This window comes from Clarias gariepinus, chromosome 13, assembly GCF_024256425.1.
Source record: "Clarias gariepinus isolate MV-2021 ecotype Netherlands chromosome 13, CGAR_prim_01v2, whole genome shotgun sequence".
NCBI classification, from domain to species: domain Eukaryota; kingdom Metazoa; phylum Chordata; class Actinopteri; order Siluriformes; family Clariidae; genus Clarias; species Clarias gariepinus.
The window spans coordinates 16,412,619-16,439,472 of NC_071112.1; the positions used below are offsets into that span (position 1 = coordinate 16,412,619).

At 38.6% G+C, this 26,854-nt stretch overlaps 1 protein-coding gene across 3 annotated transcripts; it reads left to right on the top strand.

Moving 5' to 3' along the window:
• The first annotated feature begins 7,977 nt into the window (after positions 1 to 7,977).
• On the top strand, positions 7,978 to 26,794 carry LOC128536325 (filamin-A-interacting protein 1). 3 transcript variants are annotated; one of them, XM_053510538.1, is made up of 6 exons: positions 7,978 to 8,171; positions 16,826 to 17,111; positions 18,676 to 18,849; positions 19,031 to 19,209; positions 20,945 to 23,729; positions 26,007 to 26,794. In XM_053510538.1, exons 2-6 carry the CDS (start codon positions 16,833 to 16,835, stop codon positions 26,214 to 26,216), a joined length of 3,627 nt encoding a protein of 1,208 aa, XP_053366513.1. In that variant the 5' UTR covers positions 7,978 to 8,171; positions 16,826 to 16,832; the 3' UTR covers positions 26,217 to 26,794. The 3 variants fall into 3 exon arrangements, with proteins under 3 accessions (XP_053366513.1, XP_053366512.1, XP_053366514.1); XM_053510537.1 differs by lacking the exon at positions 7,978 to 8,171 and adding an exon at positions 8,333 to 8,749; XM_053510539.1 differs by lacking the exon at positions 7,978 to 8,171 and adding an exon at positions 13,360 to 13,371.
• The last annotated feature ends 60 nt before the right edge of the window (positions 26,795 to 26,854 follow it).

Here is a 26,854-nt window from a genome sequence, read left to right on the forward strand (position 1 = left end):
ATAATTTTGCATTTTACTTCAAAACCTTCCAGGTCTTTTTTCAGTAGCAGTGATTAACCTTTTCATAGTGATGTGCCCACTCTTTAGGCTATAGCAAATGACATGTAGTCAAGCAGTACTTGCACAACTTCTTCAGTAGCAACCAGGGCTGGTTCATCTGTACTGTATAATGGAATTTGCAGGCATACAAAACTGAAGTACTGATCAGATGGTCGGTGGATCAAGCCACACCTCCACCAGGTTGCCATTGTTGTGCCCTTGAGCTAGGCCCTTAACCCAATCTGCTCCAGGGTTGCCATATCGTGGCTGACCCTGCTCTCTGTTATGCGAAGAAATTTTTTTTTGTGCACAGTAATGTACAGTATGTGACAAATAAAGGCTTAACTTCGCAGTAGGCGAGCTGCTTTCGCTGGACTCTGTTAACGAATCTCTGCTACAAATCGATGAAACCGCGGGATATATACAGGTGTAAATATGTTCCGTCATGGTATTTTATAGTAAAATTAACAATAAACTGGGTTACCACGTTAACGTATTTATTATTATTTACCAATAGATATTATGGCATTGAATACGCAGTTGAACAGCGCATGGCACCTGCCCCAGGTCCGGGTGGCGATTTTCTGTCTCTAGGATGAGCTGGGCGTGGTGTCGTCATAAATATATAATGAGTGCATAATGTTTAATTTGCCCACCTGCATATTTTTTGCGCCCTGGAGTTATCCTTGTGTGTGTCTTTTTCTAATGTTGCGGGAAATAATTAAAAGGCCCTGAGAACCTGAATTTATTTTTATTATTATTATTTTACAATATTTCACACTTTACACAGATGTTTATGTACAGTTTATGTAAACAGATGTGGCGAGGCCCTTGAATCTAAAATCAGATGAAAAGAATTTACAATAAAAAAATAAGTAGGGGCAAAAAACAATAATAAGGAGCTATTAGGTTATCTTTAATATTAATACTGTATTGCCATGTAATAATCACTAGGCTTTAAAAAAATGATAGTAATAAACAGAATCATCAATAGATCTTAATACAGAAGGACCAAAAAAAGAACTTGTAATCTTGTCTAAGATGTACAATACCTTTATGGTCTTTTTGCTTAACTTTTTACGATTAGTCAGTTTAATTCACCTTTATTTCATTTGTACAGCTTTTTCATAATTGACTGTCACAAGTTATTTCAGAAACCCAAATATTACATTTACAGTTTTAATCTATCTCTAGTGAACAGATGAGAGAAGACAAAGTGCAAAGGAAACTTCCTGCAACAAGAAGAATTTCAAGAAGAAACCTTTTCAAAAGGCAACCTTCCTCTTTTGTGACACCGGATAGTGTGATTTTTATTTCCACACATATAATCTAATGACGGCAACACACAGGATTAGGACTAAATAGCATGGGATGAAGATCCTTTTTACCATTTCCATTTGGAAGTTTCTTGCCAGATAACTGCACTACAAGCACGTAGATACTGTATGGAGGTGAGAGCAGGTGGTCTCTTTTGGAAGCTACTGCAAAAGAAAGTAAATCATAAAGTAGAAAGCAGAGTGTACATACAGTATAAACAGTAGGTTACAGTAACTAGCATGGAATTGAATCCTGGGTACTGTAATATGTGACATTTTCTATTTTTTTTCCCAAGGTTATGTGGGGCAAATGAAGGCTGTTGGCTTTTGTGCAGTTTAGTCATTATGTAGCCAATATAGTTTATATTACAACCAGAAGCAGCAAAAAGAGTAAATTGACTAAAGCCAAATAATTAAGTCAGTCAGTCACTCATCTTTTATACCACTTTATCCTGTATTCAGGGTCACAGGGACCTGGAGTCTATCCCAGGAGGCTTAGGGCACGAGGCAGCATACACCCTGGCAGAGGTGTGGACTCGAGTCATGTGACTTGGACTCGAGTCAGACTCGAGTCATGAATTTGATGACTTTAGACTCGACTTGACAAAATATAAAAAGACTTGCAACTCGACTTGGACTTTAACATAATTAACTCGGACTTTCACTTGGACTTGCGCCTATTGACTTGTAAAGACTTGCTACTTCCCATAAAAAGCCCAAAGATAAAAAGTATGTTAACACGGTCCGCTCTTTCTCTGTTTATGTGCCTGTGCGCGTGTGTGTGACAGAGCGCATGCGCGCATTCGGCACGACATCCAATCAAAGTACCGTAGATTCTTTTGATTCGACAGCGTCCAACACGTGACAACAACGTGAACGCGCCAGTTCGCGAAATGACACCGAAGGTAGCTTCGTTTTGCTATAAAAAAAATTGTCTATATGCGCGGACCACTGAGATTCTACAGAACGCAGTAAAGGCCAAAAAGGAAATTGTTAGCGTTTTTTAATCCTCTGACGAACTCTAGCCACCAGGATGTGTTTCCCTTGTTATCTTGGACATATTTAGAATGATGAACCTCGGCTGAGTCACTTGTAGGCTGTAAACATGTCAGTACATGCGTTGTATTGTTTATATTTAATCACTGGTATACACTACCCATGATTTGCTGATTTCTTTCATATGCAGTTTGGGTTTATTCAAATAATGTGACCTAGTGAATTGACATCACACGGATAAAATGCTAATTATCTCGCATAATAATAATAATAATAATAATAATAATTATTATTATTATTATTATATAATATTTAATTATAATAATACTTATTATTATTAATATTATAATATATAATATTTAATAATAATAATAATAATAATAATAATAATAATTATTATTATTATTATTATTATTAATTTATATATAATAATAATTATTATTACTATTATTATTAATGTCTTGAGACTGTATCTGACGGGTCTCTATTTTGGCATTATGGTTTTGCTGAAAAGGCATATTTGATATGAAATATCAGACAAAATACTGACATGTTTACAGCCTACAAGTGACTCAGCCGAGGTTCATCATTCTAAATATGTCCAAGATAACAAGGGAAACACATCCTGTTGGCTAGAGTTCGTCAGGGACACTAACTGTCCTTTTTATTCTTTACCACACTCTATAGAATCTCAGTGGTTCACACATAACCCTTCGCGGGCGAGCCTTCTTTTAAATGCGCGTTCCTTGTGGCCTTTTCATGGGGGTGGGGCTAAAAAAAAAATCCTGATGGGGGAACCAACTTCGACACAGCACCGGATTGTTTGTATGAGGTAGCCTACGTGAGTGTATCACACAAGGTAGGGAGCAAAGTTCTTTAATGTTATGTGAAGAAAACAACGTTATTGTTTGTATGAAGTAGCTTACTTCATTGAGAATATGTGCTACCATTTTACATTGCTACTAGCATTTACTAACATTTGTATTTTTATGTATCTGAGCAATGTTCTTTCATAAAAAAAGGTTTGTTTAATAAATACAGATCTTACAACCATACATAATCTGTATACATTATTTTTCTGCTAAAAAGACTTGAAAAGACTCGAAAGTCAAACCGTAGGACTTTGGACTTGACTTGAGACTTGTTGTCTTTGACTTGGGACTTGACTCTGGACTTGCCTGTCTTGACTCTGGACTTGACTCGGGACTTGAGGGCAATGAATTGAGACTTACTTGTGACTTGCCAAACAATGACTTTGTCCCACCTCTGCACCCTGGACAGGGTGCCAATTCATCGCAGGGCACACACATACACACACTCACACACACACTACGGGTAATTTGGGAACGCCAATTAACATAACCTACATGTCTTTGGACTGTGAGAGGAAACCCACCAAGCACACAGAGACGGGGATCGAACCTGGCCGGGAATCAAACCTGAACCCTGGAGGTGCAAGGCGACGGTGCTTACTAACATCTTTTTTTTTGTGTGTTTTCCTGACCTACAGTTCATACAGTAGGTATAACACATTATGGTTGTCACTTCCTTAAGCTCATCTGACATTAGTTACTTGTTTATTTCAGACCACAAGGGGGCTCCTGTGACTACATTGTGGAGTAAATATCTTCGCCAAATTCCACTAGTGTGTTTTTTTGCATATTTATTTAAAAGAATTGTAGGGCTCCCAGGTGATCTTGGACCACCTAATGACTTATTGCTTATACACTTATTGAAGAAAAGCAATTGAGTAAGCAAAAATGAACAGGAAAGAAAACAAATAAAAAACTAAACAAAACACAATATTCCCTCCCTTTCTCTATTTACTACTATTTTTTAGACACACTATTCAATGGGTATGGCCTTATTTTGCTCTAAAAACAGCCTCATAGACGGATAACACATGATGCAAACATGTAAAAGTGATTAAGCTCATTGTCTTGTTAATAAAAACAAGGTAAGACTTATTTTGCTTTGTGATACTGTATAAATGGAAGTAGCCACTAAAAGTTGAATAAGTTGTGGTCATGAAGGTATAGACATAGTTAACAACTATACTCGGATAGGCAGGGTCATTTAATCAATGAGTGATTAGTATTATTGTACCTAAAGTGTAAGAAGCAAACATTTCCCACACCATTTTACTACCTCCACCAGCCTGGGTTCTTGTTTACTGCAGTTGTATAGAGTGTATTTCTTTCATGTGCAATTAAACTCTAGGAGAACAACATAGGAGCTCAGCAGGTACAGAAAGTCACACAGCAGTTGGTCTAGCACCAACAATTATGCCACTGTCAAAACTACTTAAATCACATGTTTTCTCATTCGGATGGTGGATGTGAACATTATCTGAAGCTGTTGGCCTAGTTCTGCATGATTTTAACAATTTGTTTTAAAGGAACCTTTAAAGTTAATATTTTCCATTCCTTTAGTCTTGGGCAATCCTACATACAGTATGCTTGCTGTGAGGCTTTCTACCTCCTTTTAAGGTAGCCTACATAGGGTTCCTCACTTCGGTGGTTGAAGGCTATGTGTATATCGTTAAGAACTTTTCTGAGCCCTTCAAACTGAACTTCAGAAAACACCAGGCTTCTGCAAGCTTTTATTTTTTACAGAAATGTCGAGACTCAAATTTAAAGAGAGAAAAAAAGACAGACTGGTGAGGGAACCATTTATAGTTTACTGTGATATAAGTGAAATCAGGAACTACCTCATGGATGCTCCGAAATAATATTTATAATATAATACTATATAAGTACTCTAAACAGTTAAGCACAAATTATTTATTAGAAAGTAAAAATGTTATTATTTACAATGAATACTGGATATTATATTATATTATATTATATTATATTATAGTATAGTATAGTATAGTATAGTATAGTATATTACACAACCCTGACTTTGATTGTTTTTCTGCAATAGTCTGTTTATATTATTCCTGTAAGGGTTAACCCCTAGAGGGTGCCAAAGCGCCCAAAGACTGTGTTTGTTGGGTTTTTATGTTATAGTTTGTGTGAAGGGAACTTCATTCCCCATAGGGCACCTGGGTCAGGTGATGGAAGCATGCACCTGATCCAGGTCAATCATTAGTTGGATTATAAATAGCCTGACTGAAGCTCAGTCAGGCGTGTAGCATTTGTTATGTTTATTTTGTGATGGTTGTTTTCTGTAAGTGTTATATTAAAGATTTCCAAGTGCTCTTTGAAAAGAGCTTTCATTTTTGCTTTAATATAACAATAAAAAGATTATCTGGAAGTACTCATCTCAGCCTCTGCATCTATGCCACAACGCCGACACAGACAACCAGTTCGTGACAGAATGCTACACCTTAAAAGTGGCATAGCAGAGGTGTCTCCCCTAAATGTTTTTTTGGGGGAAGCAATGACGATGGAGCCAGAGCGAGCGGACTTCCTGAGCGACATTGAATAGCACAGAAAAGACCGAGAGCGAAGTGAGCGAACACCATTTAAGAGCGACGCAGCTCGGGGTGACAGACTTCCCCCCACCGACCAGGAGGTACGGACCAAGACGATCAGGTACGGCGGGGGCGAGAGGGAAGAAGAACCTCAAACAGTGCGGCCATGGAAGGAGAGAGGAACAAGAAATCTCTGCATGTTGTGGGCGGAGCAGAATCAAGAGCGGATACTGAACCTGTGGGAGCAGGTAGAACAACTCTAAAACCTGCTCGTCCAAATTCACAAGAGCCGCGCAGCAAGCTCTGAGTTTCACGGGAGCCACGCAGAGGGCTTCGATCGTCTTCCTCCTCCTTCGTCCAATGGTGAGGACGTCGAACTTCCTCCGCCTCCGCTCTTCAACACGGAGGAAACCGCGCTTCCTTCGCCGCCGCCTCTGCTCTGCTACACAGAGGAAACAGCGCTTCCTCCGCTGGACAGCGAGGACTTCGCACTTCCTCCTCCTCGGCATCTCATCTACAGTGAGGACATCGCGCTTCCTCCGCTGGACAGCGAGGACTTCGCACTTCCTCCTCCTCTGCCTCTCATCTACAGTGAGGACATCGCGCTTCCTCCGCTGGACAGCGAGGACTTCGCACTTCCTCCTCCTCCGCCTCTCTTCGACTTCGAGGAGGTCGCGCTTCTTCCTCCACCTCCAGGCTTCGTGGACGTCGCTCCAGCTCCGCCGCCGCCCAGCTCAGCGGACGTTGCTCCAGCTCCGCCGCCGCCCAGCTCAGCGGACGTTGCTCCAGCTCTGCTGCCGCCCAGCACCGCGGACGCCGCGTCAGCCCTTCAGCCGGCAAGCGCCGCGGACATCGAGTCAGCTGCTCAGCCGGCAAGCTCGGAAAACATCGTGCCCAAGCCTCAGTCCAGTGCCACGGACGTCGCCTCAGCTCCGCAGTCCCTAAGGGACACGGACGTCACTTCAGCTCTGCAGCCGCCACGTACGTTGCTTCAGCTCCGGAGCCATCAAGCACCGTGGACGTCGCCTCAGCTCCACTGCTTCCAAGCGCCGCCGAGATCGGCGTGCCCGCTCCTCAGCCCGGCTCCGAGATCGGCGTGCCCGCTCTGCAGCCCGGCTCTGGGAAACCTGTCCTGCTGGCCATGCAGCCCGGCCCAGGGGACAAGGTCTACAGCCGCCGGGTCGGGAGGCCAGACTCTGAAAATTAGGGAGGGAGTCCTGGACCTCTGTTAGCGCTTTTTGAGGTTGGGTACTGTAAGGGTTAACCCCTAGAGGGCGCCAAAGCGCCCAAAGACTCTGCTTGTTTGTTGGGTTTTTATGTTATAGTTTGTGTGAAGGGAACTTCATTCCCCATAGGGCACCTGGGTCAGGTGATGAAAGCATGCGTCTGATTCAGGTCAATCATTAGTTGGATTATAAATAGCCTGACTGAAGCTCAGTCAGGCGTGTAGCATTTGTTTTGTTTGTCGTGGTTGTTTTCTGTAAGTGTTATATTAAAGATTTCCAAGTGCTCCTTGAAAGGAGCTTTCATTCTTGCTTAAATATAACAATAAAAAGATTATCTGGAAGTTCTCATCTCAGCCTCTGCATCTATGCTACAACGCCGACACAGACAACCAGTTCGTGACAATTTCCCTTATTTCAGATGTTGTAATGCATAATCCCAAACTGAAACACAGTATTCCCTAGGTACCAGAATTCTCATGGATAGGGAGGGATAAAGTGACATGCTTTTAAAATTATAGTGATTTTTTTTTTTAAAAAATGCAAATTTAAAGTGATTTGCTTTATCCCCCTATTATTTCCATTGTCCTTGGAATATTGTGTGCAGCCTAACTTCTAGCTTTTTATGTAATGGCATTAGAGTAAATGCAAGTAGATTATTGTTAAAAGAAAAAGTTAAACAAATGTCCAGGGATTAGCCACGATAAATGGGTTTTCTGTTAGATAATTAGTGGAAATTACCCTTAAAATCAACTGTAACCTGGGGGAAATGTGGTAGCCCGCTTCAACAAAGCTCTGGAAAAGAGTGTGGGATAGATGAATTTTTTATGGGTGCGGTGATGAAACACAGGAAAGCAACAGGGAGTGGATACACATTCAGCTTGAACATAGTAGCTGTTATTTTTTCCAGCAAAGTAAGATATAAAAACAGAGCCACTATGCAGGAAGAAAAACTCAAGTATACATGGTAGAAGACTAGGGTAAGTGTATTGGGGGTTCATGTTGTTTTAGGTTATCATTGATTTAAATTTCTTTTGTTTGAATTTAAGTACTGGTTGAAATGTAATCATCTGTAATTATTGCTATCCTTTGTCTGAGTTTAAAAACAAGGCTGTGACCAGATTACGATAGGTCCTGAGCGATCTGTGGGTGTGGTGACAAAAGTGGACATTCCTTGATGTAAGTATGGCAAGGCTCAGCTGTCATGTCCTGCCCCCAGACCCACACACATGTTAAGAGCTATAAGTGAAAGAGACGTGGTTAAATATAGCTTAGGAGATCAGCACAGCCTACAAGTTCTCACTGTAAGGGAACAATCAGACTCGGGGTGTGGACAGTTGTTGGACTTCTGACAAAGCGGCATCTTAAACTGAAGAACCTCTGTGGTTGGAATTAGGTTAATTGGGTTTCTTAAAGGACACACTTTTTTTGTTCCCTTTTATCTCCCTCACAAAAACTTATGAAGATAAGGGATCAATTCCATTTTTGTAGCAGCTTCTTCAGTGACAAGCCCGTGGCTTGAGAGGAGAGATAGAGATGATTTAGACACCTGCATCAGGGTGTGTAACATTACAGTATCATCGGACACGAGAGACATACAGTGAGAGAGAGAAAGAGAGAAAAAGCATGGGGAGACACTACTGTGGAACTGCTTTCTAATGTTGGTAGTTGTTTTCAAGGAATGCTAGTGATAAGAGGAATTTTTTAAACAAAGGATATACTGATTATTCTCGCTTCTATTTCAGGGACCATTGCAGGTAAGTGTGTCATCTTTATTATTATTATTATTATTATTATTATTCATAAATTGAAACAAGCCTCCTTGTATTAAAAGGTTTGAGTTAGCTTTCACAATTTTATTATAAGCAGTACAGTCGTCTAGTCAAAGTCAGTCCAGATTAAATGAGAATTTGTGTTTTTTCCTACTTTTTCCATTTTTCGTTTTTATGAAAGAAATATTTTTAAAACGTAAACCTTACTGTTTCCTCTGTTCCCACTTATCTGTCTTTCTACATATCTCTAAGGTCCCTACTCTTTCAACACAAAGAGCTGATAATAATAGTTAGCTAGTGAGATCATTACTCTATTTTCACTTTTGAGTATGACAACATTCAAGAGAACATTAATTAATACATAAAGGAATCTCTGATGATCTCAAAAACAGGAAAGTGAAATACATCCTGAGCCTGGATATCTTAAAACAGTGACTTAATTGACTTAATTGACTTAAAAGACCTTGATCATTTTTTGTTGATCGTGGTGCTCACACAGCTTGCCACATTCTCCCTCATTGTATTTACAATCTGCAGGCGTAAATGTAAAACTGTAAGTCCTTTGACAGTTTATCTAGTAGAATGGGGAACTAGGAAGTGTGGCATTCTAAAGGAATGCAGCAGGATCGATACTCAAAGTCAGTGTGTGTTGAGCCAGAGTGCGTAGAGTACTATCTCATCTTACTCAGCAGCAGTTGTCATTTACACCTGGTTCATATAAAGCTGCCTATGGTTTCATCACAATGTGGTTTTGCTAATGTGATTTCTGTGATTTTCATGTTTAATTCACTAAACAGTTTTTTTCAGGAAACACCTGACTATGCCTTTTGTCTAAACCACTGAAGTAGGTCAGATTTTTAACCTTGCTTTTTTAGCTATAGAGTCTGTTGCACCCGCCGCTGGTCATTTGTCTTATTAGTCTGTCAATTTATGATTTCCTCCTCCACATTCTCTAAGTGAACTGACCATAATATTTCCCGTGAATGAAGGCAGTTCGGAATAGGGTGGTTGCACATTTTGTCAACGGAAGTCAACTTTCTGTGTATTATCACGTTAGGTTGAATCTGCTGTACTATTTTCAGTCGACTTTACGTTTAGGTTCCTTTCTTCTCTGGAGTAAAAACTTTTGCAAAGGTATGTGCAGAATCAGGGGTTGTCAGGGGTTTAATATGCAGTAGGTATATGAAAATATAGACCCTGAAAAATGTTTCCCCCCAAGTGCTACTAAGACAAATCGCACATAAATTTACCCATATGTGCATTGGTATATAAAAAATATCTTTTTAAAAAAAGGGTGTTCTGTGCCCTTATATGTGAGTTAGATTGGTTCTTAAAGTTTTAGAGATATCTAGAACATATGCAATAAGACATGCTTGGGGATGATTGACTTGGTGTCATTTGTAGTTTCTATTAATAATACAGCTTGATCTTTACTTCTTTCTTGAACTCCACCCACCCTACTGCCTTATAAAGTACTCTGATATGATGTCATGTAACCAAAGAAGCAAAAGTGGCAGGGTTTCATTTTAGAGGTGATTTAGAGCATTCTGCTAGAGCATGCTTTTCAGGAGTGTAGGGAATTTTAGGTGATTAAATAGTGGAGTAATGATGTAATTTTGTAAATTGTGTTCAAATTTTTAACTGCTGCATGACCTTAAAACCTATTTGACCCATTTAAAATGCCAACATATCTACACACCATCTCATGTTGAGTGCTTTTGGCACAAGGCATATGTATAAAATTTGTGGTCAAGGGGAAAGAAAGTGTTATATGTCCACTGCCTCCATGCTTACTTCGGTGAGCTATAATTACAAGTTCTGAAGAAAACACTGTAGGGTGAAACCCTGTACGAAAAGTGATATTACGTCTGAGATAGTCATGTCAGTAATACACAGTACCGAGTTACAGGAATGACTGATGTCTAAAAATAAGCACACCACTGTATGCCACAGTATTAATTGGGTACAGTCCAACTGAATAAATTAATTACAGGTAACATATTAGTACTGAGGAATGATATCAAAGTAAGCAGAAGTAACTTCTTAAAACTACACACAACCTCTTTCTTACAGATGACCTTGGCATGACCTTCCTAGTCGATAAAAGAAAACCATCCAAAAAATCAATACATGATGGTTAACCACTGAGAGAACTTAACATAAATTCATGAATATATGGTTGCCATAAGAAGTTTACACTCACTTATCATGAACATAAATGTCATGACAATGTTGGGCTTTAAATGGAATATTTGAGCTGGTCTTTTTAAATTTCTGATTTTTCTTTTAGGATTTCTGATATCAACACAAGATATACATACACCCACTTACATTATTAAACTGAGTGGCGCTGAATATTCAGAAATGTCTTTTAATTCGCCAAGGCCACTGCCTTTCAACTTTCTATTAGTGATATCTATTGACTACAGCCGGTAAATTCTCTGTGCCAATATAAAAAGTGTTTGCTTGACTAGACTAATTGGAATGACCAATACAGTATCATGGAAAAATCCAAGCAGCTCAGTGTAGATTTTAGAAAGGGGATAGTACAGGAAGTTAGCAATGGCTCATCAAAATCAGTTCAAACAATAGTATGTAAAAGCAGGTTATTGGAAGCTTTAGCCACTTTGCCACTTTCTTCCAAAGTTTGGAAGAAAATCCAAACTGTCACCCTCAGCAGAAAGCAAAGTGATTTTGGACGCCCAGGAACAGCTCAGGAACTTTTTTCAATCTAAGGCACAAGTCTATTATGAACTGGAAGCTGCTGGGACACCATTGTCCCTGTCCACACTCAAGTGAGATTTACATTGCCATGAAACGAAAGGCTGGCATCCAAGTTAGAAACCTCTGCTCTAAAAATGACATCTTTAAGCTTGACCAAAGTTTGCAGCTGACCACATTTTGACCAGATGTATATTTGAAGGAGTAAAGACGAGGGTTTCAACCCCAAGAACACGGTACAAGTGGATGAATAATGAAGAAGGGCTACCTCAGAATTCTTTGTCACTGGGTGACAACAAAATTGAGTGTTTCCCCAAACACATCAAAGCTGCCTGTGGAATGAATAAAGCAGAATAAATTTAAGCTGCTGGAGCCTCAACCCTTTCGAAAGTTTGTGGACCGTGCTTAAAACTCAGTCGATGCCAGAAAACCAACACATTTATTAGACCACTAACAATTCTGCCAAGAAGAGTTGTGAAATATTCAACCAGAATTCTGTCAGAAGATTGCTGATGTTCATGAAGACTGTACGACTGTACTGTATGTCCACAACTATACATTTAGATTACTCAAACAGCTTTAAGGACTAGTTCACATCTTTTTAAAGATGTATCTCAGACATTTCAGCTCTGTTTTACATTAATGATCTGTAGTAGTAAACCAATGAACCATACTACCATAATTTACCAGGTTCTTATATATATATATATATATATATATATATATATATACACACATACACACTACCGTTCAAAAGTTTTAGAACACTTTCTAACTCCATGATGGTTCCTGATTTTTATTTCTTTCTACATTGTAAGGGAATGCCGAAGGCGTCCAAAAAATGCATTAATCTCCTTTGAACTGTTGATATTGAGATGGTTCTGCTACTTATGCTCTGTAAAGACTTCATAACACCTCTAATCTGAGGTGCTGTTAATTGGTAATTTTTTAGGCTGATAACTCTAAATGAACTTCTCGTCTGCGGCAGAGGTAGGTTTTGGTCTCACCCTCCTGGGATGGCCTTCATGAGAGCCAGTTTCATTATGGTGCTTGACAGATTTTGCAAATGCACTTGACAATACGGTTCTTGCAAGAACTATTACAGAAAGGCTGACCTCTGTGTCTTAAAATAACAACTGTTGTTTTTCTTGTTTTAGGTAATAACCTCATCCAATATGTGTTATTTTATAGTTTTGAAATCTCCAGTATTGTTGTATATATATGTGACAAGTCCACTGAAACATTTGATTTCTTTAGTGGTAGCCGTTCTTTCTCCAAAGATAATGGGATAATTTATTGCCAAAGTGTTAAATTTGTGTTTTAAAGAGTTAGAAATTTGTTTGTGGCATGTATTTCTGGACTTATTGTTTAGTAGATGAGTTTTGTGTGTGGTTTAGGAATGGAGATCATTGCAGTGTAGTTCATGTGTTCTTTGTGTAACATGCTGCATACAGGTTGTTCTTACCTTCTTTATTATTAGTATAAGAAATCTGCCTACAGCATGTGACTGGGTTGATTAGTTGTAATTCCTTAAGGTTTTCACCTGCATATTATTATAACAGTTTTATTTTGCTCACATGGATAGTTGCTTTGTATTGCTCTGTAACTTTTGCTCTCTCATTTAAGTGTTAATACAAGTGTAAGAACCATGCTATTTCCAATTTACCAGACCTTTTTAGATACCTTATTTAGACTTCATCTCCTTATTTAGAACTCACTCATTGAAAGCTTTGATTTCTTCAGTTGCAGCACAGGAATGTGGAATTTGGACATCTGCTTGAAGCAGCCGGGTCTTTTACTGTAGTTATCTGACTTTAGATGCCAAATTAAAATAGAGCAATGCTGTCTTCAAATTTGGAAACTGTAAGAAAGCAAACACTCCTCAGGTAATTTTATTTTTAAAAATAATATACTATATATGAAAAGCCTGATAACCACTAATAATCATTTTGTTTAAATTTTGCATTTCATGTGCACATAATATAGGGCTCGGTCTTGCATCAACATTATGTACAGTAGAAGGCAGCATACTGTATCACTTTCAATTTATGCACTCAATACTAGGTCATGGCTCCTTTAGAATGAAGTGCCATGCCATGGATCAGGTGCTAATTCGTGCTGAAGAAGGAAATGAGCATATCAATAAAGCATTTAGGGAGACATAAGCATAAAGTGCTCTAAAATCTTCTGGTAGAGGGCTGTGTTGACTTTGTACCTGACAAAACACAGTGGATCAACCCCAGCAGATGACATGGCATCTTAAATCATCACAGTCTGTGAAAACTTCACATTGGACTTTACACTGTGCCTGACCACTCTTTCTCCTGCGAAGACTCCAGCCTAACGCCACTCCTTGTGAAACTGTCCCAAGTCCTTAAATCAACTATCCTTGACCATCTTCTTAGGGCTGTGGTCATCGCTGCTGCTTTTGCATCTTTTCCTCCTCCGCTTTTCTCTTCAATTCAACTACTTATGAATATGCTTCGATACAGCACTCTGGAAACAACCAGTCCTTTCAATGCTGAATTTTGTTTTTTATAAGAACTTAAAAAAGAAAAAAAACTAAATTATTGTATGTTGTACAGTACCTTGTTACTGTATATAATAAAACTAACTCACACATATACTTCCATATTCAAGAAAACGAGCTATATACAGTATTATATGCTGTCTGTTATTGTTAAATGCCTTAAAGGCCTTGGAAGACTTAAAGTCTTTACTTGGGCTGGTGAAGATATTTCGAAACTGTGAAAAACATTCAATTAAAGTTGCTATTGCGTATGAACATGAGTACTCCACCAGAGCATGTTGGTACACTTAAACATAGGTTTGTAAATCGGCTGGTTGACCTAACCTTGGTGGTTGTTTCAGACATTCGATACACCCTTACTGTATAAACACTTCATTTTTTTAGACATGTCTGGCCAGTTTTCTCTGGCCAAAAGACAGAAACATACACCTCAGTGTACAAAGTAGAGTACCATAATAAAAATTCCAACAGCATTTCATCAGGCTCCCAATGGTTACTTAGCACCTCCTCTAAAGTGATATTCTGTGGACAGAGTTTATGTAGCTTACTGCACTTGGTAATAAGAATTTGATGAGGTAACTAAGGTGTTTTATCTTGAGAACATGGATGAGAATTTTGTATTGGCATGTAATTTTAAGATTATGTTGTTGCTGTTAAATTTGATAGGACGATGCTTTCACTGTAAGGTGTTTTAATGGTATATATATATATATGAACATTCTTCAGCAACAGAATGGCTGTGTGTTTACATGGCAGAACACTGTTTGGTTCCTATTATATAAAATATACATTGTTTAGAAGCATACAAAGAGCGTCTCATTTTATTACACACTCATAATTCATAATTCTCATGCACAATTTTCTTCTTGTTTCTGCCGTCAAGAGGTTACCACAGTGGACCATCGACACCGCACACAACCAGTGGCACAGGTTTTTACTCCTGATGCAACTCTCCCATTTTACCCGGGCTTGGGGCTGGCACTGCATGCAGTGGCTGGGTGATATGGGGTGTGGCAACCCAATAAGAGCGGGGTTAAAACCTGGATCCCCAAATCCCCAGGCATTGCAGGTCATTAAATTTGGGAGAAATATGCTGTATCATAAGGTATATTTCACTAATGAACAGATCCACTAGGCTGCACCTCTGGAAAAAAAGGAAAAAAGTTACAATTTCTGGTGCAAAATTTACTTTGGAAAATCTTCTTTGAAAAGCCCCCCTAAACATATGTAATAATGCATTTGTATGTATAACATCTACATTTTGAGCAGTATTTACATCTTTCTTTTATTGCTAATACTTCTTTTAATACTAAATTTTAATTTTTTTTATTCTAATATTTTAACTAAATATTCCTGTGTACTTTCCCAGAATGCTTCTAGAGGTTTAGCTGGACATAAGGTTTCTTTTAGTTTTTAGAAATCACTCCTGGCACTTCAAAAAGCTGTATCTTATCACATTTAACTAACTTCTGTCAGCTGGCCGTTACCCCTGCCAGGCAACACCTGGAACATGTGGAGCTGCCAGAGATAAGAAATGTTGGTTAAAAACTGTAATGAATTCCTTTTTTATCAGCTCATTTCAAGAAACTTTTGTTCTTCCGATATTTTCTTAGCCTCCTATGTTTGAATGGGCTTAATGAAAGTCTGAACTATGCTTTTAAGTTTCAACATGTTGCTGATTCCTTTTTTGATAGCTAAACTTCATGTCATTGTTGGCCACAGTTCCTCTTCCAGCCTCCCAAAGGATTTACTCCTCCGCAAACAAAGATTATGACCCAACTTAAAACCCTAAAAGCAATGATGAAGAACATTGCTTAGTCCATCTGTGTTTATTCTTTTTTGAAGTTGAGTAATTGTTATGCAATTCAATGTGTATCACTTTACAATATACTCTCTCAGCATCATGTTCAGGAATTAACACAGAAAAAAAAACTTTTTTATCATATCATTAAATGATAAAACCGGATTCTTTCCTGTTATTTCTTATCACAAGTTAAAAAGATGCGTACATGCTTATTTAAAGATATCAAGGGTAAAGAAAAAAATCTACTTCAATTTAAAAAATCAAATAGATCGTATTGGAGCCTTTACTGCAGTGTGTGTATTTCTGTGTAATTTGCTCAGAATTGTTCAATTGCCCCGACACGGAACCCATGGTGCACAAGTCTTTGCATTTTTAGTACTGGTCCCAAGTCTGGATGAAGTGGGGATGTGTCAGAAAGATTATCTAGGATAAAAACCTATGCCAAATAAAATATGTGAATTGTGACCCCTAACAGGAGCAGGCAAAAAAAACAAACAACATATGTGGATTTAATTCTGCTTGCTTCTAATAGTGCTTTTGGGTTTCCTAATGTTTCCTTTGGACTTTTGGACTTCTGGTCTTCTGGTAATTACTGCTCGTAGTGGCATTTCTAAAACACTAGAAATCGTTTTATACTCTAGTTTTGTTTTAAGATGTGTTTCTTAACCCAACAAGTATTTTCCAGATTGGAAAGCACCATTAAATGAATTCATTTTGCAGATGTACAGAGATTTTTTTTTCACCTAGCAGCCAAGAAAAGTGTAAACCATCTGAATGGTGATAATCTGAATATATGACTATAAAGTGTTATTTGTAAAAACTTTCCCTTCCTAAATACCTGTAAGATGATATAATAATACTTTAAAACATTTCTGGTTTTCATCCTGCATTACACAATGTAATAGTTTTCTTCATTATAGATTAGTCAGTAAAGCATGCTACTGTATATATCATTGTATCCTATCCATATACTCAAAGTTTATTAACAAATTGTTAACAATTATAGAGACAACATGAGGTCCAAAGGTGATGGAATAGAAAGCCCAGCAAATGGAGTTCTTGTTGTCCCCCACGCAATTCACGAGCTCAGAGAAGAGCAGGAGGAGGATATGAAAGTGCAGGTCACTGAAATAAGTATCAAGGCTAAAGTTCAACAGAAGAAAAAGGAGGAGATGCTTACATCAGAAAATGAGGATAAATCCACAATGAAAGATAATCAAAGATTAGGCCTGAAGGATCTGTCCAAAGATGACCTTCTGAAGCTGCTTGAAATCATGGAGGGTGAGATCCAGGTATGGTTTTTCATAATCTACTTACAGTTTTTTCTTTAACTATTTGTGGCACAAACGGAACTGCTACTTACCTTCAAATAAGTTATACCATACAAGTATTATCTTATTACATATCTATGACTTATCAACACAGAGATGTGTGCGTTTCTTAAATCTGCTCCTAATTCCAACTGCCGCATTGCCTTTTGGGATTTTACATATACACATAATATCTCTGAAGTGATATGTTAACGTTTTACTTTAAATTTATAGTACTTAAATTTACTTTATGTTGTCTGTTTAATTTGGCGTTCAAATTCTTTTTTTTCTGACTGTGCTATGTTTGTACTGTATTTGTTTTTGCACTATATATTTAAAAATGTAGTTCAAACATTCATTCAAATGTGGAAAAAACTTCCAGCTGTATGCTGAAGTCATCCAAAAACATTTAGAATAGGAGGTGAATCATTAATGTGCACTCAAAACATCTATATCAAACAGATAACATTATAATGCAAGATGCACTAAAAAAGCTTATTTGTTGAATAACTGAAGTGAAAAAAAAACGGCAAAATTTTGTGGACACGTGGGTGGTATAGTGGTTAGCACTGTCGCCTTGCACCTCCAGGATCTGGGTTCGATTCCTGTCTCTGTGTGCATGTGCTTCCTGTGCTTGGTGTGGTTTTCTCCCACATTCTAAAGACAAGTAGGTTAAGTTAATTGCCATTTTTAAATTCCCCATAGTGTGTGAATGAGTTTATATGTGTGTGCCTGTGATGGATTGGCACCCTGTCCACCCTGCATCGTGCCCTATGTCTCCGGGGATAGGCTCCAGGCTTTCCGCGACCCTGAATGTAAGATTAAGCAGTATAGATGGTGAGTGAGAGTGTCACACCCATACAGTACAGTACGTGCTTGGTAAACAGCCCAGTGTATGATAGAGATATATCCTTTACTGGTATAATAACCTTTACTTGTCTTGCCTATTGAGCCACAAGAACATTAGCAAGGTCAGGCAAGAAGTCGGTTGAGAAAGCCTGGTAAGTAATGACCCTTCTTGTTCCTAAAGTTGCTCAGAGGGGGTTGAGATCACCAGTGCTTTGTGCAGGCTACTTAAGTACTTCCATTCCAACCTTGGCAAACATTTCTTTATGGACTTCGTGTACTGGGGTATTGCCATGCTTTTATATGTTTGGGCCTCTTATAGTCTACAAATTTCAGCATACAATGTCTAGACAACTTAGAGCTTCCTTTATAGGCAAGAGTTTGGGGAAGGCTCACAAAATGGCTGTGACAGGTAGATGTCAACATACTGTACCTTTGACTATATAGCCTGTCTGTCTGTCTACAGTATCTACTTGTCTAGTGGTTCCTGCTATTACGAGGCATTTCAATACCAACAGCTCCACCTAGTGCCAATTAAATTTTTGTTCTCTTCTTTTCTTACATTACCATGACTCATGGGGCTCATCAGATTAGAATATTTTGTTTACTGGTTTACAGAGTTTACTGGTTGCTTGATGGGTTATTTGTGTGCGAACACAAGCAGTGAAAGTACTTACCTTTATGCCAATTCCTTTGCCAGGGTTTAGAGGATGTGATCAGAGTGCTCAAGTCTGGCCTTAGCTGCCCAGGAAGGCTTGAGTCTTATTACAGCTCAGCATGTCCAACCAAACCCCTGAAAGCGCTGCAGAGAGATAGACTTCTTATCAACAACCACACACTCCATGAAGATGTGTATGAAAAGCCCATGGCAGAGGTATGTAATGTATTCAGTATCGTATATACACATTAGTTATTCTATAAGTTGGACCACACAAAATACTAACAAAATAATTGCTTAATAATTAGTTATCGGCTGCCAGAAAGAAAATGTTTGTTTTTACTGATTATTTATGTGAAATTAATGTGTGCTGTGGTGGTATTCCCATGGCACTCAGTTGGACAGGCTTCAGAATAAGCACAAGGAGGCATATCGACGAATGCTGGAGCAGTTATTACTGGCTGAGAAATGTCATCGCCGTGTTGTTCATGAGCTGGATGTGGAGAAACACAAGCACGTAGACTACATGAACAAGAGTGATGATTTCACCAACCTGCTGGAACAAGAGAGAGAAAGGTAAGAGTTTAGATAAGGCTGTAACTTTTGGTTTGCCTCAGGCAGCTACCAAATTGGAGAGAACTCAAGTGTGTCATATTGCACTACACAATGCAAGTTATTGGGTACCTGTGACACACTCAAGCAAGAAGAAAAAGAGCTTAATCAAAGAAAGCATTTATGGTCCTGGTTGTTTAATTTTCAATCCGTGGGTACAATCTATATTAAACTGATTTCCTGGGCAAGCATTGATAGTGTGCCTTAATTTCTTTCGTCCAAAGCCTTAAAAGGCTCCCATCAACACCATGCTTCAGAAATTTGATTTATTGCAGTACCCGGCACAACCAACTGACAACATACACATGTCAGCACTCACATACATTCATGAACTCCTCACAGAAATCCATTATATGCTGGAAGATAATATTTTTCAGCTCCTACATTTAGCATCTGTTTTTGTACCATTTGAGAGCAATCAACTTGGTTTTGAGGAGAAGAAGATAAACTTTGGATTTGGGTCAGGGTTTTTGCTTTACAATCTTTGTAGGGTTTTTATTGTATTGCAAAAACAAAAAAACAAAACAAAAATTAAAAGTACTGTAACTGTAACTATGATATTAAGTTAGCAGCAATCATTATACATATCCTAAGCACAGGAAATGCTGTGCAAATGGTCTAAGCATGAATAAGGTCACTGTGAATTTACACCCTCACCCTGTGCTGAATCCCTTCCCTGCCCATGTAGTTTGAATGCAATTTGCATTGCTCTCCTTTCTTAAACAAAAATAAATTTGGATACTGACATGCAAACAGGGTAGAGCAGTTCTAGCACGCTGTCATTTGCAGTACCAAGGGATGTTTTTCATGTTTTTTTTTTTTTTTTTTACGAAAAAAGAATAAGTAAATAGATTAACAAGAAAAGCTGAAATCCCATTCCATCTGTGTCCACCGCAAGTTATTTTACTGCAGAGAGTCTTTGGGCTATGCCATATATGGGCAGCGTGACATCATCAGCCAGTTTGGTCAGGAGGAGTTTTGAACAAATTTCTCTTTATCATAGTCATGATAGCACGTGTGGAATGTCACAGACATTTCCCCACAAGTCTGGATGATGGCCTCAACCTTGATGCATGTTAGTTACATCATTAGGAGCATGGATATGTCTTGGGAAAATAGAAACTAGATGGTAAGTCTTGACAAGCCAAAGTTATTTGGCATTTACTCAGTATTTTAGGACATACAGTACTGTATGTGGATTAAGGCTAGGTTTATTAAACTCAGATATTAGTAAAATCCACTGCTACGCCTATATCGTCTTTTCATAAATATTGAATTTTGAGCATGGTACAAAAACAGATTTTATGAATTTTATTTCAGTCAAATGATGGTTAGATACAGGCTAGGAAAATCTCATGGAAAGACAGTGTGAGAACCAGAGAATGGTGTTCACAGCCAAGCTTGGGTGCTTATTTAAATATTCACTTGCATTTTGGATTTTTAGTCACGGTGGCAGGAGTGAAAGAGGGAAAGGGTAGAAGTGCTTTTGTCTGGCAAAGCTGCCTATTTGTGCTGGTTTAAGTCTCTAGTGGGTTCCATTCAAACCTAAGTAGCACTTGTACATGAAAAAAAAATCGACCCAAAGAAAAATCACTACTCCAGGAATAAAATTAACACATAAGACTTTTATAGTATGTATAGAATTTTTAATGACTGTTTTCACTTGTTTATATGTGTTTGCATTGTTGCTCTGTTTCAGACTTAAGCAGCTTTTAAAACAAGAAAAAGCCTATCAACTACGAAAAGAAAAGGAACACTCAAAGCAACTGGAAAAGGTTCGTGGAGAGCTGAACAAGGTAAAATCTTTTGCACTTATGCTGGTTGATGAACAACAACTTCAACTAGAGCAAATTGACCAGCAAAGCCAGCAAATTCAAGACCTTCTCAAAAAACTTCAGGAGAAAGAGCAGAAGCTAAGTGAAGTTGAGATCGAAGCGAAAGAAGATAAACAGAAGCTTATGAACCTTGGGGTTGAGTTTGAGGTCAAGAATTCGAACTTTGCACAACGGTATGATGAGATGACAGCTAAACTTGCAAGCCAAGAGAGTCAGTACCAGCAGATGTGCCAGAAACAAGCAACATTGTCTCAGAAAATTGAGGAGCTAGAAGAGACAAATGCAATTCTCCAGAAATCAGCAGAGGAGCTGCAGGAGCTGAGAGACAAAATCAGCAAGGGTCAGTGTGGCAAATCGAGCTTGATGGCACAGTTAGAGAACTTGCAAAAGATAGTCTTGGAGATGGAGGGAAAGGATGAGGAGCTCACTAAAACCGAGAATAAATGCAGTGAGCTAAAAAGGAAGCTACAAGTTGAGGAGATAAACAACAAGGAGTTAAAGTTGGAGGTAGAAAAATTGCAAAAGAGGATGATGGAGCTGCAGAAATTAGAGGCAGCGTTTAACATGGGGAGGACTGAATGTGCTAGGCTGCAAGGTGCACTGGATAAAGAAAAGGGCCTGGCAAAACAACTGGAAGATGAGCTGATGACAGTTAAAATTCGCATGAAAGAGGTGGAATCATCTGAACTGAAACTGGAAAAGACAGAGCTGCTCCTAAAAGAGGAGCTAATAAAGCTCAAGTCTGTCACCGTGATGATGGTCAGTGAGCACAAAGATGTGGCAGAGAGAGTAAGATCTGAGGAAAAGAAGAGAGAGGAACTGGAGAAATTGTTTAAAGCAGAACAGGAGAAGGTTATGGTAGTTACTGAGAGGTTGATAGAGGAAAGTAAAAGGCTTCTAAAATTGAAATCAGAGATGGAGGAAAAAATAACTACCTTGGTCAAAGAGAAAAATGAACTTAAGGAAAAACTTAGTACTGAGAAAGAGAGATATAAAGGATTGAGTCCCAAGGTTTGTATAATAAAACACATTGGTGATGAGGTGAAAGAAGAAGGCAAGGGGTCTACAAATCAGGTTTTAAACAAAGATGTTGGCAACCTTTCAAATTCCAGGACAAACGATGAGAAAATTATAGAACTGACTAGAGAAATTGAAATATTAAGGAAACGTCTTAAACAGCTTGAGGTTGTAGAGGGAGATCTGATCAAGACAGAGGATGAGTATGATATGTTGGAGAAAAAGTTCAAAAGTGAGCAAGAAAGGGCAAACTCCCTTTCAAAGCAGGTAGAGGAAATGAGGAATAAGATAGCTTTGAGTAAGGTACTAGAGAGAGAAGAGACAGTTGGTCAAGAATTGGAGTTAAGGAGACGGTGCAAGTTGGAAGAAACCAAAAATAAAGACCTGCAAGCAGACGTTCAAGCTCTCAAGGAAAAGATTCATGAGCTTATGAACAAGGAGGACCAGCTTTCACAAATACAAGTAAAATACTCTGTTCTACAGCAAAAGTTTCTTGAGCAGGAGGACAAGAGAAAGAGTATGAGCAACGAAGTTCTTAATCTTACTAAGGAACTGGAGATTACCAAGCGCTACAGTCGTGCCTTAAGACCAAATAGCAATGGTAGAAGAATGATAGATGTTCCAATGACATCAACAGGTGTGCAGACTGACATTGGCAAAACTGAGGCAGGGGATGATGATGATGACACACCTGCAGTGTTTATCAAAAAGTCTGTCCAAGAAGAGAACCACATCATGAACAGCCTTCGACAGAGAAGCCTTAAGAAACCTCCTGAAAGGCCATCAGTCAGGGAGCTCTATCCCCCACCAGCAAATGACCTTACATTAAAGAAATCTTGGATACCTTGGATGAAGAAAAAAGAAAATCATGCTTCAGAAAAGCCACTGCATATTAGTGAGGAAATTACACATTCTGAAATTAAAATGACCCAGAAGCAAGGCCAACCATTACACATTCGACTGACTCCGGACCACCAGAACAGCAGGACAACTCTAGAGATTGGCAGCTCCCCTGCAGAAAATAACTTTAGCACTGCAATACCCACTCCCTCATGTGGTGCTCAGAAGCCACAAATAACAATCATTCCTTCCACTGCTATTTCACCAAATCCAAAAGAGCTAAAATGTCAAGAGAGAGAAAAATCTCCATTGACCATCACAGCTATCTCAAGAGCAAAGTCCCCAGAAAGCATCAAGATCCCATCTATTAACAGACCAACATCACCAATATCCCTTATACCAGTCAGCAATTCTAGCTTAGCACATACATCCAGCTCCCCAGAGTCTCAGGGAATGATTACCGAGCGGGCAGTATTTAAAGTGACTCCTGAAAAACGAATGGTGCCCGCACCAATTAAAAAGTGTAACACAAATGCTAATATCATTACCACTGAGGACAATAAGATTCACATTCACTTAGGCTCACAAGTCAAAAAGCCTTTTGAAAACAACAGTTCTATGGTCATGGTCAGAGCTGACAATGTTGCAAATGGAGGCAAAGAACTTTCTACAGGTACTGTGCTACGCTCACCGCGTCATTCAACGATTAGTAAACAAGCATCAAGCAAAGTAACAAGCAGCCTCACCATTACACAAGTCACCCCTGCACCACCAAGGCCAACACTTTCTGTAGTAAGTACTGTGTTGGATTTCAAACCTTTAATAGAAGAACTTGGGTCAGATTAGGATTTAGGTGGTGGGAGCCCTGTTTTTTATTGGTCAACAACTGGAAAGTATTGTTAATTTATGTATTATTATTTATATTTCTGTGTTTAATTTTACTGACTTCAGTCAAATAGGTAGACCTTTTAAGGACATTGTCACCGTTATTACCACAATTTGATATGCATTAATTTATATAGTTTGATCAAATAATATATATAATCCCCCCAGTTTAGCCCACAGAGAAACTGAAATTCCAAAAATTTTAAATGAATTACAATGTCATCCCCAAAATACCGTACAGCATTTGCTATACAGTGGTGTGAAAAACTATTTGCCCCCTTCCTGATTTCTTATTCTTTTGCATGTTTGTCACACTTAAATGTTTCTGCTCATCAAAAACCGTTAACTATTAGTCAAAGATAACAGAATTGAACACAAAATGCAGTTTTTAAATGAAGGTTTACGTTATTAAGGGAGAAAAAAAACTCTACATGGCCCTGTGTGAAAAAGTGATTGCCCCCCCTTGTTAAAAAATAACTTAACTGTGGTTTATCACACCTGAGTTCAATTTCTGTAGTCGCCCCCAGGCCTGATTACTGCCACACCTGTTTCAATCAAGAAATCACTTAAATAGGAGCTACCTGACACAGAGAAGTAGACCAAGGAGGTCTACTTGACATCATGCCAAGATCCAAAGAAATTCAGGAACAAATGAGAACAAAAGTAATTGAGATCTATCAGTCTGGTAAAGGTTATAAAGCCATTTCTAAAGCTTTGGGACTCCAGCGAACCACAGTGAGAGCCATTATCCACAAATGGCAAAAACATGGAACAGTGGTGAACCTTCCTAGGAGTGGCCGGCCGACCAAAATTACCCCAAGAGCGCAGAGACAACTCATCCGAGAGGCCACAAAAGACCCCAGGACAACATCTAAAGAACTGCAGGCCTTACTGTCTCAATTAAGGTCAGTGTTCACGACTCCACCATAAGAAAGAGACTGGGCAAAAACGGCCTGCATGGCAGATTTCCAAGGCGCAAACCACTTTTAAGCAAAAAGAACATTAAGGCTCGTCTCAATTTTGCTAAAAAACATCTCAATGATTGCCAAGACTTTTGGGAAAATACCTTGTGGACCGACGAGGGTCTTTTTGGAAGGTGCGTGTCCCGTTACATCTGGCGTAAAAGTAACACAGCATTTCAGAAAAAGAACATCATACCAACAGTAAAATATGGTGGTGGTAGTGTGATGGTCTGGGGTTGTTTTGCCGCTTCAGGACCTGGAAGTCTTGCTGTGATAGATGGAACCATGAATTCTACTGTCTACCAAAAAATCCTGAAGGAGAATGTCCGGCCATCTGTTCGTCAACTCAAGCTGAAGCGATCTTGGGTGCTGCAGCAGGACAATGACCCAAAACACACCAGCAAATCCACCTCTGAATGGCTGAAGAAAGACAAAATGAAGACTTTGGAGTGGCCTAGTCAAAGTCCTGACCTGAATCCTATTGAGATGTTGTGGCATGACCTTAAAAAGGCGGTTCATGCTAGAAAACCCTCAAATAAAGCTGAATTACAACAATTCTGCAAAGATGAGTGGGCCAAAATTCCTTCAGAGCGCTGTAAAAGACTCGTTGCAAGTTATCGCAAACGCTTGATTGCAGTTATTGTTGCTAAGGGTGGCCCAACCAGTTATTAGGTTCAGGGGGCAATTACTTTTTCACACAGGGCCATGTAGGTTTGGATTTTTTTTCTCCCTAAATAATAAAAACCATTATTTAAAAACTGCATTTTGTGTTTACTTGTGTTATTTTTGACTAATAGTTAAATGTGTTTGATAATCAGAAACATTTTGTGTGACAAACATGCAAAAGAATAAGAAATCAGGAAGGGGGCAAATAGTTTTTCACACCGCTGTATATACTGTAGAAGCAACATATCAATCCATAGATTTTATTCCAGCTGGCTGACATAAGAGCCATGTATTCATCTGTTACTACAAATCGCAAATCTCTATACAGGGGTAGATCTCTTAATATCTCTAAATCTCTTTCACATTTTTGTTGCATAGAAATATTTCTATTGTTGCTTCAGATAGGTCTATCTGTTTACTTCAGTTATATGAAATTTACCACAAATTAGTTTCTTTCAACTATTAAATATATGAAGAATATATGTGAAATTTTTCATGATTTTTCCTGTATACAATAAAAAGTTTTTTCCTTCCACCTCTTTTTTTCAATCTGTAGCAGCCTATTGTGGACCCTCAACCATCTCGATCTGGGCTCACTCGCATTCCCATGTCTCGTGGCATGAAAACTGGGAAGGCTGTACTAGGAGCTTTGGGAATTCCTAGTAATGTGAAGATGGAAGCAAAGACAGAAGGCCAGTCCATGCGTATTGAGCTGAAGAAACCATCTATCAGCAGTGCAACCCTTCAGAATAGTGGAAAGAGCTAACTAAGCAAAGAATGATAGAGAAAAAAAAGACCCTTTCAGACTAAACAGACTGTGTATAAACAATAATCTTCTCTATAAGATACATTTTGCTCTAAAAAGTTTGTTATATGTCATTGTTACTTATGTAGCACAAAATGTAGGCAAACAGCTTTAAACGTCTGGTTCTTATCAGAGTGTCGCTTGCAGTGCTGTTGCTATGAAGGTAGTCAAAAAAGGGTGCCACATAAGGAATTTATATGTTTTGTATATGGTTTGGTCAATATTAAACAGGCAAAGCTTTTTAATATGAAATGTTTTTATTATTGTTTATACGAAAACTAAGTAAATGTTTTACATAAAGTCTGTTCAGATGTTCCGGTTTACTTGTTTTATTGTCTCAGGTTTTAAAAAAGATGCAGACAAATAACTTGTCCCACATGCTTGTTAAACATGAATGGTTACAATTCTTTATGAAAATAAATGAATTTCCATTACAGAAGTAATTTAGTTCATGTAAGCATAATGCTAATACTCACTTCCTCTCTTAAGTACCTGCCAGGAAACTGATAATGAGAGTCTAAAGCTACGTTTACACTGGTTAAATGTGACCCAATTCCGATTTTTTTTCTGTACAGTACGTCATTAAAACTGCGACTTCT

What these genes read in the sequence shown, in the direction of transcription:
- LOC128536325 (XM_053510538.1), top strand. Translation starts at nt 16,833, where the DNA reads ATGAGGTCCAAAGGTGATGGAATAGAAAGCCCAGCAAATGGAGTTCTT. An exon ending in CTGGAACAAGAGAGAGAAAG is followed by an intron (nt 19,210 to 20,944) that starts GTAAGAGTTTAG and finishes GCTCTGTTTCAG; the next exon opens with ACTTAAGCAGCTTTTAAAAC. An exon ending in CAAGGCCAACACTTTCTGTA is followed by an intron (nt 23,730 to 26,006) that starts GTAAGTACTGTG and finishes TTCAATCTGTAG; the next exon opens with CAGCCTATTGTGGACCCTCA.